Consider the following 15,346-nt stretch of genomic DNA (forward strand, 5'->3'; position numbering starts at 1 on the left):
AAGAGAGAATTAGGAAAATATAGTTTTGACCATCAGATACAAATGTGAAATCAGTGTCGAAACACCTCCAACAAAATAAGAATGTACTGAAGTAAGATCAAAGAAAAGCCTCTAAAAAGAATGGAAACTTTGGAGGAAAAATGATAAAACACTTACAAATAAAAACGTAGGAACCCAACTGAGAACTCTGGCAGGATGCCGAGGCAGAAGAGCGCAGCGAAGAACAGAGAATGGGCCTCGGGAGGGGGGGCCCTGGCGGAGCAGGGTGGGGGACAGAGGTGGGGGTGCGGATGGGAGGGGAAGGGGGTTGGCCTGGGGGCGAGGCCTAAAGGGGGAGGAAAGAATGGAGGTGGGGAAAGCCTGCCCACCCATCTGCCCAACCTGGGGAAAGGACAGTGACATGAGGAGTCCTGTGTGCAGCCCCGGTGCCCCCTGCCTCCACCCAGCTCTCCCACCGAGCCCCTGAGTTCTGGAGGGCTCTGGCCAGGGTGAGAGTTGTTCCAGGGGGAGGGTGGCAGCAGGAGGCTGGATGAAGAGACCCCCTCCGCAGGCCTGGGTCCTTACCAGATGTCCAGGATGAGGAGCGTGGCCACGATGGCATAGACCCCGTCGCTGAAGGCCTCCACACGCTCCTTGCTGAGAGGCTCGTGCAGGTCAAAAGTGAAGAACTCCACACTGTGAGCGGGGGGCTCCTGGGGGCCTGTGGATGTGCCAGAAGGGAGGGGACTCTGCAGGGACGCCCGGCTGTCATGGTGTCTGGGCCCTTCCCATGCTCTACAGGCCTTGGGGAGCAGCACCAAAGCCCCACGCACCTACCCACGAGCCTGCCCTTGCACCAGCTGCAGGCCTTGCTGACGTAGGGGAGGAAGATGACCGTCGCCATCAGCAGGTACGACTGTGTGAGACACAGACATGTCAGGAGGTGATGGGGCACCAGGGGTCCCGCCCAGAGGCCACCCACTCCAGAGGATGGCAGCACCAGCAACACAAGAAACAGGCGAATTACACCTCATCGGGCTGAAAAGCGTGTGCGCATCAGAGAGCACTTCCGGGGGAAGAGAGGGCAGCGCACACGGCAGACCCCCGGCCGAGGGCACCGGCGCCCAGGGCGGCTGGCAGCTCGGCCGCGGCGGCACAGAGACGAGGCCCAACGGAAGGGGCCAAGGGCTTGAGCGGGCATCTCTGCAGAGCCGCCGCTGCCGGGCAGGCCCGCGCTGGGAAAGGCACTCGGCCCCGCTGAGGCGCAGGGAACCGCAGATCGGGCCGCCGGGAGACCCCGCCTCACGCCGGGAAGACGTCACAGGCCGTGGCGAGGACGCGGGGAACCGGGAGCCCGGGCACCGCCGGCGGGGACGTGACATGGTGCGGCTGCCGTGCAAACTGGCGGTTCCCCAGAAAGTCCCACAGAGACCCCTCCAGTCCGGGAAGCCCACGTCGGGCCTGGCGGCGACCGCGGGGGAGCCGAGGGCAGGACGCCCGGTCCCAGCGGCACCGCTCCCGGCAGCTGGGAGGTGCGCGGGAGCCCGGGCCCGTTGCCGACCAGTGGGTGAGAAAACGCGGCCCCTCCGGCGAGAGGAAGTCCTGACGCCTGGTGTTACACATGAACCAACCTTGAAAACATGTTGAACAAAAGAAGCCAGACATAAAAGCCTCATGTTTTATGACTCCATTTCCATGAATCACCCAGCATAGGCAAATGCAGAGAAAGAGAGGAAGGAGCTGTGCGGCTTGCAGGGAGTGGGGTGACGGAAGCATTCCAGGGGGGAGGGGAGGGGGACTGCACGGCTCTGTGCACCCAACCACTGCACTGGACGGTGTTCATGGGATACGGGATGTGCGTTGCGTTGCACACACACCCAGTGGTCGGTACAGGAAAGGGTGTGTTCGGGCCCTGGCAGCATGAGCCCTCAAGGCTGGGGCAGACTGGCAGGTCCCACGAAGGCTCTGCTCATCCTGCGGCTGCGGCACCCACGCAGCCAACAGCCCTGCAAGGGAGGGCCCTCCTCCTGCTGTCCCTGCCCCACGCCAGGTCTGCCCTCAACAGGGGGCTCCCGCACCTTCTGCCCTACAAGTCAATTACTTCAGGGTACCTGACGTGGGGAGGTGACGCTACGGAAGGTACAATCAGGGAGACCACCGCACGCAGCAGACAGATGAGCAAGGCCTGCAGCACACGCGTCGACAGCCCCGACTGCGTCATGGAACAGACTCGCTGAGGGACACCCTCCCAGGTGTGAAGCGGGGAGGAGGCCAAGGGGTGGGCAGGCCCTGCAGGGTCAGCAGGAAGGAGCCACGGGGGGGGGGGGGGGGGGGGGGGGGGGGGGGGGGGGGGGGGGGGGCGGGGGGGGGGGGGACAGGGAGGTGACACAAGTGGCCTCCACTAGATGCTGGCATGAGAGGCCCGATGCAGAGGCCCCAGAACGCCACCGCTGCAGGAAGGTGGCCACACTGGATGGCCGGGGCCGGGTGGTGAGGAGGGCTGGACTGGAAGGCCAGAAGCACCTGGCCAAGGGAAGGTGACGGCAAGGATGTCTGGAAGGATGGAGACCCGGGCTTCCTGGGGGGCAGGAAGCTCACACGTGTCATCTCCCAGGTGGTGGCGGGCAGTGGGGCTCCAGGTGAGGAGGTGAGGGGACGGAGGATCAGAGCCACACCGCAGGGAAGAGACAAGAAGGCGACCAAGAGGAAGGCTGACGGGCAGGCGGGTGGGGGTGGACAGGCAGCGGGCTGCTGCATCACAGAGCCCCGCGGCCAGAGGGAGCCCACCCTCTGAGGCCACTGACCCTGCTGACCACTTGGGCACCTGCCAAGTCCTCCTCTTCCCATTTGGTGGCTGAGATGCACCCTCACCCCTGCCATCATGGCACCGGGGCATGGTCACTGTCCAGGCTCCTCACAGACCCAATGGACACTGCCCACTCAGGCTCCTGGCCCAGGCCTTGGCAGTGGGCACGGCCTGCCTTGGTCTTCAGCACTGCTTGCCTGGGCCACCCATACCACCCCCCAGCTGTCCTCCATTCTCCATGCAATGACCTTCGCCATCCCTCAGCCCCTGACTTTGTCCAACCAGCACCGGCCGTCAGCCACCCTGAATGTACAGCCGAGACTGCCCCACCTACACCTGGGACGTGTGCGCGGCCTCGGGCCAGCTGCCTGCCCCTTGCTCCTGGCCCAGTGTGTCCCCCTCGCTGGCCCCGCCCACCAGGAGCCACCCACTACAGGCCACAGCCAAGAAAGAACGCCCTGCCTGACCCCAAGCACCCCTACAGTGTCCCTCCCACCACCTCCCCATGCTCACGACTACGGGAACCAAACAGAAGACTGAGGCCACCCTTCACCTTGCACACCAGCCTGCACCTCCCCCACTCTGCCTGGCTGCCTGGGCCCGAGCTCAGGGGACCTTGAACACTTGGCTCTCAGCCCAGATCATGCAGCTCCGTCCTTGCGGAGCAGTGGCCTTGCCTGTCGATTTGTTTCAAACTTGGAATTCTCTTGAAATGTTTACTAGACATCTAAAATAACATCAACCATTTTTTCGTAATTATGATGCTCCGGTGCTGTCACTTCCCTGTACTTCATGAGCGCTCCGGGGAGGCCGCAGTCCCGCATAAGGCTTCCACCTCGACTCTGAAACTGCTGCTTGCCGGTACTTCCCTGAAGTTCTGTAACTTCACCAGGGGCTCGGTGGTCACGTGGCCGACTCTTGATCACGGCTCAGGTCATAATCTTGCAGTTCACGTGACGGAGTCCTGTGGCAGGCTCTGTGCTTGACAGCACATAACCTGCTTGGGATTCTCTCTCAAAATACATACACATTTAAAAAAATTAGCTGAGGGGCGCCTGGGTGGCTCAGTCGATTAAGAGTCCAACTTCAGCTCAGGTCATGATCTCGCGGTTCATGGGTTCAAGCCCCACATCGGGCTCTGTGCTGACAGCTCAGAGACTGGAGCCTGTTTCATATTCCATGTTTCCTCCTCTCTCTGCCCTTCCCCAGCTCACACTCTGTCTCTCTCTCTCAAAATAAACAAACATTAAAAAAAACTTAGCCGATAGCTAAAGGGCGCTAGGCAACCTTGATTTCTGGGACTTGGCCGAGACAGCTCCGAGACTGCCTTCTCTGCAGTGTAGCGGTGTGGAGCCGAGAGCACCAAAGACTCAGCCAAAAACGTCTGCGTGGAGCATCCTCATCTCTGGCCACACCAGGGCTTGCCTGGGCCCAGCTCGCCTCAGCCAGACCCCAAGATGGGGCTCCTTCTGCCGACAGCTTCGCCTCTGTTTGCTCCACCTTTCAGTTTCCTTTAGTTCAGGAATGTTCTTCCTCGGCTTTTTCTCTCTGGGTGGCTCACACCCTCCACGCGTGTCTTTAGGACAGGCACACTCTGTCCACTTCCCCACATGCTCATGCAGGTTCATCAACGTCTTCCTAAGGTGCCTCTTGGCTGCTGTCATGGCGATGCTGCTAGGCCTCCCCCACTCCCCACCCCAGGGCAGTGCTGGCTGCCCGGGTGGCCTTGTGTGGAGTGTAGACCCCTTCCTCACCAGAGAACAAGAGAATAAGCATGGCCCAGGCTCTGGCCACCTGCGTCTCTCCCCACTGGCCTTAAAGCTCCGCCCACTTAGGGAAACCATGGGTGAGTCGTGGCCCACTGGCTGCCCCCACTGGACCAGACGTTTCTTCACCAGGCCTGGCTCTGACTGTGGTGCCTGTTCACCCACAGAGCAGGTCCCCGCGGAAGGGGGCAGGGGAGGGCCCTTCTCTCCAGCTGCGTTCCCTGACACCCTGGGCACCAGGCCACGGGCTGCCCGCTAGCCCCTGGAGACTTCTGCACAGCTCTGCACGCCCTCTCTGGTAGCCCCTCCCCCGCCGCCCCCTCCCCGGGGCATCTGCTCAGTGAGATGTCACCCCTGCCCGCCCCCCTGCTTTCCCCACTCACCAAGGGGTAGAAGAACAGGGAGAAGCCGGCAGCAGCGAAGCACAAGGCCGGGCCCCTGAGGACAATGCCCAGGATGTGCTGCCGGTACAGAGCCCTGTGGGCAGAGCACTCTATCTGGGGGTTCAGGAGATGGGGGAAGTGGAACGCGTACACCACGATCAGCGCCTGTGGGAGTGGCAGGATGCAGGGCGTGGGCAGAGCTGGCCAGTAACCCCCTCCCACCCGTGCGCTGACAGGAGCCTCAGGGGTGGGGCCCCCAGAGAGGAAGGTTCACTGGGAGGCTCCCCAGTGGGTGTCCTGGGGGGTGGGGAGAGGGGACAGGAGCCCTTGCTCGGCTCCGGGGCCACGTGTGGGGGTCTCCGGGAGCCCTGCCCCACCAGCCGAGTGCTTGGGGACACTGGGCGGCCCCATGCCTCCCTCCCGCCGTGGGGACACGGCAGTCCGGGCTCGCAGTGCCTCTGGGTCTATACTGCTGCGGCCCGTGGCTCTCCCTGCAGCCGGCAAGCCGCCCGCATCCTTCGTGTGTGCCCAGCATGTGCTCCGGGAGGGCGAGTGTGGGGAGGGGGAGGTGGGCTAGGGCGTCCTACCTGCACGCCTCCGATGGCAATCACACACATACAGAACAAGAAGATGCCCAGAGGCACCTCGGGGAAGGTCACCATTAAGGAAAACTGCAGCCAAAGAGACAAGACAAAGCAGGTTGTGCAGGGCCCCGGGGCCCCAGAAGGTGCTTCGTCTCAGCCACGCTGTGCACACTGGGCCTGGGCCGTAGAGCAGTCTGGGGGTGGGGCGCTGGCAGACCCAAAGCAATTCTGTGCGGCGCTTTAAGCCTTTCAAACTGAAATGTTGTCAATTCATGAAGAACTCTGTCATGAACAGCCCTGCACACCCCAGACCACCGTCCCATCAGGTCAAGGTGGGGTGCGGGCAGGTGCAAACAGGGGGGCCAGGCTGTGGAAGAGCTGATGGCTGAGGCGGTGTGGGGGCCGCGCGTCGGGGAGGAGCCTGGGACGGCAGGAGGCAGTGAGGTGGGGCCGTGCAGGGGCTGGGAGCACCGTTAGGTATGGAAGGGGTGCCCCTGGCTGGACCCTTAGAGGCCAAGCCAGCCTCTCCGCCTTCCACCAGGCTGGAAACCCGAGGTGTGTCCCGCTCCCAAAGCAGACCCGCTGCCGGCTGCCACCGGCTCCCCTGGAACTTTCTCTCCTCTGTGCAACTCTGTGGTTGGGCCTTGGACCACCCGGCTGGCCTGAGAGTTTCTGAGGAGGGAGCATCCTGGGCCTTGAGTCCTCTTGCCCCGTGGAGGGCAGGCTGGACCCAGGGGGAAAACTGCAGGTACTTACAGTGAATGGCAGGAAAGTGATGGTCATCATGCAGGCCTAGGAAGGAGGAAGGGAAGGCGGTGAGGGTTAGGGAAGAAGGGACGCAGGCAGGCCACCCCAGAGGCCACTATGGTCCAACTCCTAGACCCCAAGGCAGTTCCGCTCATGCCGTCACCTTCCAACAAGAGGGAAGGGGGGCGGGCCCAGGTGGTGCCCCCAGGGGATATGTGAGAAGCCCAGGAGTGGCAGGGGAGTGTGGGGGGTTGCAGGGGGTGAAGTGTGAGGAGCCCAGGAGTGGCGGGGGCCCCAGGCAGTGCCCTGGGGCGGGGGGGGGGGGGGGGGGGGGGGGGGGGGGTATGGGGGGCCCAGGAGTGGGGGATGGGCCCCAGGCTCAACACCAGAGGCTCCAGAGGCTGAGCACTTGCTTGCCTCCCCCTGGAGGACGGGATTACAAACATAATCGTTTCCCAAGAAATGAAAACAACTCACCAGGTTGAGCAAGGCAAGCGTGTCGTCTATCTTCCCAACAACCTGGAACAGTCTAAACGTGAGAAAAACACGAACAGGTGCATCTAACAGCATCACACACGTTCCAGCATTTATCAGTAAAATACATCATTTTTAATAGAATTTAAAATACTACCCAGTGTACAAAATTTGGAAGAGACTGAAAAGACAAAGAAGAAAACCCAAGTTCCCTAGAAATCACACTGCTCACATTTCTACAAACCCTTCTGACTCGAAGCGTGTGGCTTCAGAGCCGGGATACTGTGTGGGAACCAACGAGGCACGTGGTGGCTCTGGGGACGGTCTGTTCAGAGCCTGTGGAGCAGATGACGCACGCCCAGGAGGTGTCCCGTGGCTGCCTTGGGAGACTGGAAAGTGGCAGGGAATTCCTTCTACAGGTCTCGTACCCAAAGGCCACTTTTCAAAAAGGAAATCCTGAAGCACCTGGGTGGACTCAGTCGGTTGAGCGTCCAACTTCGGCTCAGGTCATGATCTCCTAGCTTGTGAGTTCAAGCCTCACGTCGGGCTCTGTGCTGACAGCTTGGAGCCTGAAGCCTGTTTCGGATTCTGTGTCTCCCTCTCTCTCTGCCCCTCCCCTGCTCACAGTCTTTCTCTCTCTCCTCCAAAAATAAAAAAAAGTAAAAAAAAAAAAGAAATTCTTCCTGGATGTCACACATTTAACCTACTGGAACAGCCTAATTAATGGAGATATGGCTTTCATTTTGAGGCAGGAAATCACGAACAGAAAATAAACACAAGGACATGAGCAGAGCTCACCAAGGGTCAACGCAGGAGCTGGAAACAAATACCCTTTTCCCTGATCTCCTCGCCTGCCCCCTCCATGGAGCCCCCTCGAGGGGTCAGAGCCTGAGGCCTTCTCCTGGGTAGGGCTCAGTGGGCCTCAGCGACCCCATCGGGGAGATCTGCATCTGGCAGGGCTGGCTCTGGGGTCGTCCACTCCCCTACAGTCCTAGAAGGGGGGCTGCATCCCTCCCAGACAGCAGCCCCACGGGCCACCCGCTGAGCCTAGGGGGTTGGGCGCTGCCGCCAGGGCCCTGGGTGGATCTGCGCCCACTCCGGGAACTCAGCAGTGGGGTGTGGCCTTTGACGAGCCGTACACAAACAAGGTGCTGTGTGGCCCCGTCTGTGCTGCTGGAGTCACAGGGAGCTCAGCCATATCTGTCCCCAGCAGGACCGGGCAGAGGGTGGCTCACTCTGCATGGAGAGGGGAGCCCCCAACCCTTTGCAAAGGGCCAACCGTCCCTACCAGAAACGGTCATTTTGCTGAAAACAAGTATGTAACATAACATTTAAAACAAATGCTTTTTAAATGTTTATTATTTAAATGTTTTGAGAGAAAGCGTGAGCAGGGGAGAGGCAGACAGAGAGGGAGAGGGATAAATGAATCCCAAGATTTTGCTGTCAGCATGAGTGTGACTAGGGGCTCGAACTCATGAACCATGAGGTCATGACCTGAGCTGAAATCAAGAGCTGGACACTCAACCAAATAAGCCAGCCAGGCGCCCCTAAAGCATGGGAGACTTTTCACTGCCAGTGCCAGTGTGTGGACGGCTCCCAGGTCTCCCTGTGTCCCCAGCGTCCCCCAAGCAGGAGCATCTCCTCAGCAAGGGCTCGCACCCCACCCCACCCCTCTCCCTGGGAGCCTGCCTGCCTGCCCAGGTTGGGGGTCAGGGGTCCCCTGCAGCTTGGGATTCTGCTCCTGTCAGACCCTCAGGAACCTTCTCCTCCTTAAGAGAAAGTTCTGGCTTGGGAGCAGGCACTCTGCTGCAGCTTCTTCCTCCTTGCTGGGGCCCCGGGACCGGGCAGAGGGACCTTGAGCACAGTGCCCTGGAGTTGCAGGGGTGCATGGGGCAGTCAGCTCGCAGCCCTGTCCCTGCCTAATTCTGTGTGCGTGCCCACGCAAGTGTGTCAGGTACCCTGTGTCACCATCCCAGGCCCTGTCATCACGTGGAGCACGGGGAGCAGAGGCCCGCAGCGAGAATCTGGGCTGAAGTGAGGCCCACTGACCCAGGACATGAGGGAGGGGTGCCACCAGACACCCTGAGAACAGGCGTCTTGTTGGCATCCTGGGTGCAGGCCTGCTGCCAGGGCCCCAGCCAGGTTGGGACCTGCACCCACTGGGTGCACGCACCAAGCGAGCCACGGAGATGTGGGCCTCAGCCCAGAAAAAGCCCCCAGCCTGACTCCATCCATACCTTGTGTGTGCGGCCCAGGCCACAGTCACGATGAGAAACGTCATCAGGTAGACCGCAATCCTGGTTGCTAGAAGTTTCTGTAGACTTTTGTCAAACTGGAGGAACAGAAGAGCACCACCATCAGGGATCGCTTCAGTCCATGGCAGCTGGCGGCCCCGTCCTGGGTGCTAGGTCCTCAGGGCCTCTGAAGGGCCTGGCGGTTCCCACCTCCCTGTCCGGTCCAGCCCCCCACCCCTTGCTGCACAGCACCAGGCCCCGGGGCCGCTCGGTGCGTCTCTGGGGATCTGGTGTGGGGCTTCCCTGACGTGCCAGCTCTGAGGCAGAGACCCTTCACGGCCACCCCGGGGCCAACAGGGCGCTGAAACAGCCGTGAAGCCTGGCGAGGCCGTGGTGGCGCCTCCCCTGGTCAGAAGGGACTCACAGGAGCGGTGGGGCAACAGAATCCGGCTCAACACAAAGCCGGAACCCTCGGAATCGTGAGAAGGGATCTGATGCACTGTCAGCACAAACCCCCAGTGGAGAACTGGCCGTGTCACACTTCCGCAGGTGCTCCACCTGCATCTGGGCGTCTCACCCGGGACCCCAGAAGCCCACTGAGGACTCTCAGCTTCTGACTGCTGGGTTTCCTGGACCCTGCCTGGTATCTCCCTCCTCGTGGGGAGGATGCCTGCCGGCTGACACCTCCTTCTGAAGGAGTCCCCACGCCACACAGCGCCTTCTGGCTCGGCGATCACACACACAAAGGCCTCACGACAAAGAAATGCTGCTCTCCAAGAAGACAGGCCCACATGCAGACAAGTGAGGACCACCCGTCCACACACCTCCCGCGTCACCTGCCGGCACCTCTTGCTCCCACACCCCCGTGACAGTGGTGGCACTGAGATCTCGGGCCTGGCACAAGTGTCTCTCAGAGGAGGTTCTGGAGCAGCAAGCGCCACCCCCAACTGCTGGGTGTTGGCTGTGGTTTCCGGGCTAGACCCACACTCCCATTTCATTCCCCTCAAGACCCTACCAGAGGTGCCGCCGTCACCTTCCCACAGACGACGCGGCCCTCGTGACTCCCAACAGCACCCCAGCTAAGCGAGCCGGCTGGGACAGGAGCCCAGCCCACAGCGCCTCACACCCTCAGTTCCCTGAGATGGAGCAACACCCCCGTCGACTGGGGGGGGGGGTGCACACTCGCACACACACGCCGCCCAGGGACTCTCAAGTGTCTTCCTAAACCATGGCCAGCTTCTGAGGCGCTGTGTCACTGCTTAACTTAGGAGACAGACGTATTCCAAGCTGGCCGTGAAGGGAAAGCTGCTTTAGAGAACCCGGCTTCCCACTCACTTCATGATAAAAACCACATGCCCCTGTGCACCGGGAGGCCCAGCTGGGAGCACTCCCCGTGCCCCCTGAACCTCTACGAGGGGCGCTCAGCGCACCAGGGAAGCCCAGCGGGGAGCACTCCCCGTGCCCCCTGAACCTCTACGGGGGGTACTCAGGGGCAACAGGAGTAGGTTTCTACGCCAACCAGAAGCCTGTTGGGCTGCTGCACCTTCCGTCCTCAGCTGGCCCTCAAGGCTCACTTCGAGGGCACTGCGTCTGTCCGCAGGCCAAGGTTGGGGCCCACCAGCATGGCTGAGGGAAGCCTGCCCCACCCCTCCCAGCCAGTCACATCTCGGGTGGAGCCTAGAGGTGGGTTCGTGGACCAAGTCTCCCGCACGCTCACCCTCGATGCCGCAGACCACCGTTCCCAAGTACCTGTTCCGGGGAGATCTCCGTGTGGGTCACAGGCAGGATCTGTGAGAGCAAACAGACAAAAAGAACCAGGGGACGTTGCTTGGGCTGTGCAGAGACCACCGTTGGAGAACATGGTGTCGGGGACTTGAGCCAGTGCTGGACTCCTCTCCCCACCCGTCCAGCGGCCCATGTGGCTGAGGGACCCCAGGACGCTACTGAGACAGGGCAGGGTCTAAGTGGGCCGAGCTCTACCAGAAGGCTGTGTTGAGAGGGCATGGCCAGGGGCAGTGACGGAGAGGGGCTCTGGGGAGGGCACACAGACCATCACAGTGGCGATGATGGACAGGAGCGCGTCACTGAAGCTGAGCATGCGGTGTGAGCGCTGGATGCCGTCACCGGTGTCCTCCACCCCTGTGCCCATAGGGGAGTCTCCCTGTGCGGGGCGGGCCGGCTCTGGGGTCTGCAGCCCGGACATGGTGGGGCCTGGGAAGAGACACGGGTCTGAGCAGGCCAGAATGCTCCTGGGGCCTCCCCCTGCCGGCCTTAGCGGTGACACAGCGTGGACTGGCGGCTGGAAGGCCCACCCAAGGGGCCGAAAGAGTCTCCAGGTGCCCCGGGATTCCTGGCCTGCAGGAGGAGCACCACCTCAGTGCGGAGCACTGTCACTGGGAGCCATGCTCTGTGCCTGTCACCGAACGGGAAGGCACACACATGCTGCGTTTCCGTCCCGTGTCTCCAGCCTGAAACCCTGACCCGAACACCAGACACTGCGCCATTAGACACTTGGGTCCTAAACGTGGGATGTTCTCCTATCCGACAGCTAACCAGGCCCAGCCCTGCTTGGCTTCTGAGACCAGAGAAGCCTACGCACATTCAGGGCGGCATGGCCGTAGACCAAATGCGGAATGTTCTATAGGACCGAGTCCCAGAGGCTTGCACTAAGTGCCAGTGCTCACCGTGACAAGACAGAACAAACACACACTCCGCCCCCAGAACCAGATAAAGAAGGCTCACGGGCAATTTCCGGCCAGGAGAGACACATTGTAAATGAACAGAAAGGATATTCAGCTTCGTTACCAACTGGGGAAAGGCGAGTGAGGACGATGAGGTGCCCCTACGGTGTGCAGACGTCGCCGGGGCAGCGAGCTGCGGGGACACAGGCGGCAGGAGCGGAAAGGTGCCACATCCTCTCGGCGACAACACTGAGGCGCACGCCCACAAGGAGGCGACTCATTTCTAGGCGCAGCCTCAGGCGTGTGTGCACGGAAACGGGAGGCCCGGGGGCACGCCGGCCCAGGCCTGTTACCGAACGCTGAACAAACTGTTTAAAAGTGCTCCAAACTGAATGTCTGCGTCCCCAGACCCGTGTGGAAGCCCTACACTCCCTACACTCCCGTGTGGCGCCGGCAGGGGGGCCTTTGGGAGGGGATGGGGTTACATGAGGTCATGAGGGTGGGGCCCCGAGACGGCGCCGGTGTCCTCACAGAAGAGGGGCAGAGGGGACAGGTGTCTCTGTCCTCCGTGTGAGGACACGGCCAGAAGGCAGCCGTCTGCGGCCGCCACCTTGACCTCAGCCTTCCAGCCTCCAGACCCGTGGGAACGAGATGTCCGTCGTGGACGGCCCCAGCCCGGTGAGGGCGAGGGTGGCCTCAGCGAACACAGGAAGTGAAGTGGGATAGAGCCACAGGTACAAAACTCAGAAATGCGACGCTGAAAGGAATAAATCATGCTGCAGGAAGTTACACACACCACGCCATTTACGTAAACATTTAACACATAAAGACGGGCTGCTCCCCTCGTGATCACACACACGCACAGTAGGACGATGAAAACGTACGCAAGGACGGCACTCAGAGCCCAGGACAGCGCTGGGACCGCTTGGGGGAGGGGTGGGAACCGGGCTGCAGGCATGTCCGGAAGGCGTTTCTCATTTACCCGCTGCTCAGACAGCATGCGCACACGGTGGTGGAGGGCGCCCCTTCTGGTGTGCAGCTCTGCCGGCCACTGACGAGTGCACACCAGTGTGTAACCAGACCACGACCACAACGCGGCTCTGTCCCCAAGCAGACCCTCTATGGCCAGCCTTCCTCCACGCCACACCCTGTCCACCCCTGTGCTTCCAGTTACTGTCAGCGTGCCCTTTCCAAATTGTCCCACCAATGGACTCCCACCCCGTGGACTCCTGGGAGTCTGGCTTCTTTCACGGAGCACGATCTACCTGGGATTCACCCATGTTTTGGGGGAGCATCACCGTTTTTTTACTGCTGTGTAGTTAGTGCTACCGTATGGCTGGACTCCTCTGCTGGTCCAGTTGCTGGCTGGGAAACGCCGGTTACTTCCAGTTTGGGGCGGTCACGGGAAAAGGCACTGGAAACACTTGCACAGGCACATTTGTGTAAATGTGTTATTATTGCTCTTAAGTACCTCAGAATCTGTCTGCTGGGTAAACACACATTTCAATTTATAAGAAACTTCCAGGGGTGCCTGGGTGGCTCAGTCAGTTGGCCACCGACTTCAGCTCAGGTCATGACCTCATGGCTTGAGTCCGAGCTTGAGTTGGGCGCTGTGCTGACAGCTCAGAGCCTGCCGCCTGCTTTGCTCGGATTCTATGTGTCTCTCTCTCTCGCTCTCCCATCTCCCCCACTCATGCTCTGTCTTTCTCTCTCTATTTCAAAAATAAATAAACTGAGGCGCCTGGGTGGCTCAGTCGCTTGGGCACCCGACTTCAGCTCAGGTCATGATCTCACACTCGTGGGTTTGAGCCCCGCATCGGGCTCTGTGCTGACAGCTCAGAGCCTGGAGCCTGCTTCGGATTCTGTGTCTCCCTCTCTCTCTGACCCTCCCTGCTCATGCTGTGTCTCATTCTATCTCTCAAAAAATAAATAAATGTAAAACAAAAAAATTAAAAAAAATAAACTTAAAAAAAAAAGAAACCGCCAAACCACTTGCCCATGCACCCCTACCAGCAGCGCGTGAAGCATGTCCTCGCCCTCGCCAGCACTGTTTGGTGGGGGTTTTATTATTATTATTATTATGTTTTTACTTATTATTGAGACAGAAACAGAGCATGAGCGGGGGAGGGGCAGATAGAGGGAGACACAGAATCGGAAGCAGCTCCAGGCTCTGAGCTGTCAGCACAGAGCCCAACGCGGGGCTCGAACCCACGAACCATGACCTGAACCGAAGTCAGGTCTGAACTCAACCGACTGAGCCACCCAGGTGCACCTAATTTATTATTTTTTAACTATTTTTGCATCTGAGAGAGACAGAGCAAGTGAGCACAGGCGAACATGGCGGCGGGGGGCGGGGGGGGGGGGCGAGACAGAGGAGAAAGAAAATCCCAAGCAGGCTCAGAGACTATTACAGGGCTCAGATCCACAACTCTGGGATCATGACCTGAGCCGAAATCGAGTTGGACACTCAACTGACTAAGCCAACCAGGGCCCCCTCTCGCTTGGTAAGGTTTTTTAAAAAATTAACCTTTTCGGGCACCTGGGGCTCAGTCGGCTGGGCTTCTGACTTCAGCCTAGGTCATGATCTTGCCGTTCCTGAGCTGGATCCCTGTGTTGGTGTTTGTGCCGGAAGCCTGTTTTAGATTCTGTGTCTCCTTCTTTCTCTCTCTCTCTGCCCCTCCTCATTCTGGTGCAGCTGCACGCTTTCTCTCTGTCTCAAAAATAAACATTAAAAAAAATTTTTTTTAACTTACCATTTATTTTAGCTGTAGTAAAAATGTGTATTATACCTTGTGTGACATATTCCTACTAACTGGGTATTTTCATGTGCCTTTTATCTGCGTATTTTTTGTGGCAAAGTGTCTGTTAGAATCTTTTGTTTATTTTTGGGGGGAGTTATTTCTATTGTTATCGAGTTTTGAGAGTCCTTTATACATTCTGGCTAAAAGTTCTTTGTCACATATGTCATTTGCAAATATTTGTTCACTGCCTGGGGCTTGTCTTTCATTCACTTACTAGGCTTTAAAACAAGTTTTAAATTTTGATCAAATCCAACTCACACTTGTGTGGGTCACTGCTCCAAGTTTCAACTACCCTCACCAATCTATCTGCACTACATAGTTTTTCTTTTAGTATTCCGTCTGGGTTTTTACCTGTAATCAGCAGGAGAGAATGTCAGTAGGTGGCTGACTCCATCAGGGTCAGCACTGAACTCTTTTAACACTTTACTTTTCAAAAGGGAGGGGAAGAGAGAGGAGAGGACATGTAGGGGCCCATTCTGCCAAAAGACCTGTTGCGATCCCGCTGTAAGTCACCAAGAGGAACGCGCAGATCTCCAGCTTGTCTGGAAAGTGTGACCCTGGTGCAAGTGAGGTCCCTCAGTTGAGGATCGGGATTGAGTCGCTCTCCTGGGAGACTGAACATACAGTGTCATATGGCTTGTTGGGTCCTGCTTTCCTTTGTTTTAGAGAATGTGCACATGACCTCTTGATTGTGATGGATTAGAGACTGGAGTTAGTTTTCTATGACCTTTAATTAGTTTCAGTGAGTGGGCAAATTTTCAGATTGAAACTCCCTTCCTGGTCAGGGGCACTTTACCCGTAAATCATCATGTTCACCTTTAAGAAAAAATAGCCTTGTCATAAGCTTCGGTTAATAATATCACTATATACATAAAACAAACCCCTGCTGAT

General features: G+C 59.0%; 1 protein-coding gene across 6 annotated transcripts in view; it reads right to left on the minus strand.

Moving 5' to 3' along the window:
• The window catches only part of TMEM175 (transmembrane protein 175), a 28,344-nt gene that overhangs the window by 2,386 nt on the left and 10,612 nt on the right, over positions 1-15,346 (minus strand). For 2 of the 6 annotated variants that reach the window (XM_029949766.1, XM_029949771.1), the window contains exons 2-11: positions 11,024-11,184; positions 10,723-10,761; positions 8,977-9,071; positions 6,743-6,794; positions 6,275-6,310; positions 5,522-5,605; positions 4,935-5,099; positions 817-895; positions 565-700; positions 157-252 (exon numbers count right to left, since the gene is read on the minus strand). In XM_029949766.1, the coding sequence (XP_029805626.1) occupies positions 157-252; positions 565-700; positions 817-895; positions 4,935-5,099; positions 5,522-5,605; positions 6,275-6,310; positions 6,743-6,794; positions 8,977-9,071; positions 10,723-10,761; positions 11,024-11,176 (935 nt within the window). In that variant the 5' untranslated portion in view covers positions 11,177-11,184. Of the gene's footprint in view, positions 1-156; positions 253-564; positions 701-816; positions 896-4,934; positions 5,100-5,521; positions 5,606-6,274; positions 6,311-6,742; positions 6,795-8,976; positions 9,072-10,690; positions 10,762-11,023; positions 11,185-15,346 lie in introns of those variants that run through there. The other 4 variants (XM_029949799.1, XM_029949790.1, XM_029949780.1 and 1 more) reach the window with 4 other exon arrangements.

Source organism: Suricata suricatta, chromosome 1 (genome assembly GCF_006229205.1).
Source record: "Suricata suricatta isolate VVHF042 chromosome 1, meerkat_22Aug2017_6uvM2_HiC, whole genome shotgun sequence".
NCBI classification, from domain to species: domain Eukaryota; kingdom Metazoa; phylum Chordata; class Mammalia; order Carnivora; family Herpestidae; genus Suricata; species Suricata suricatta.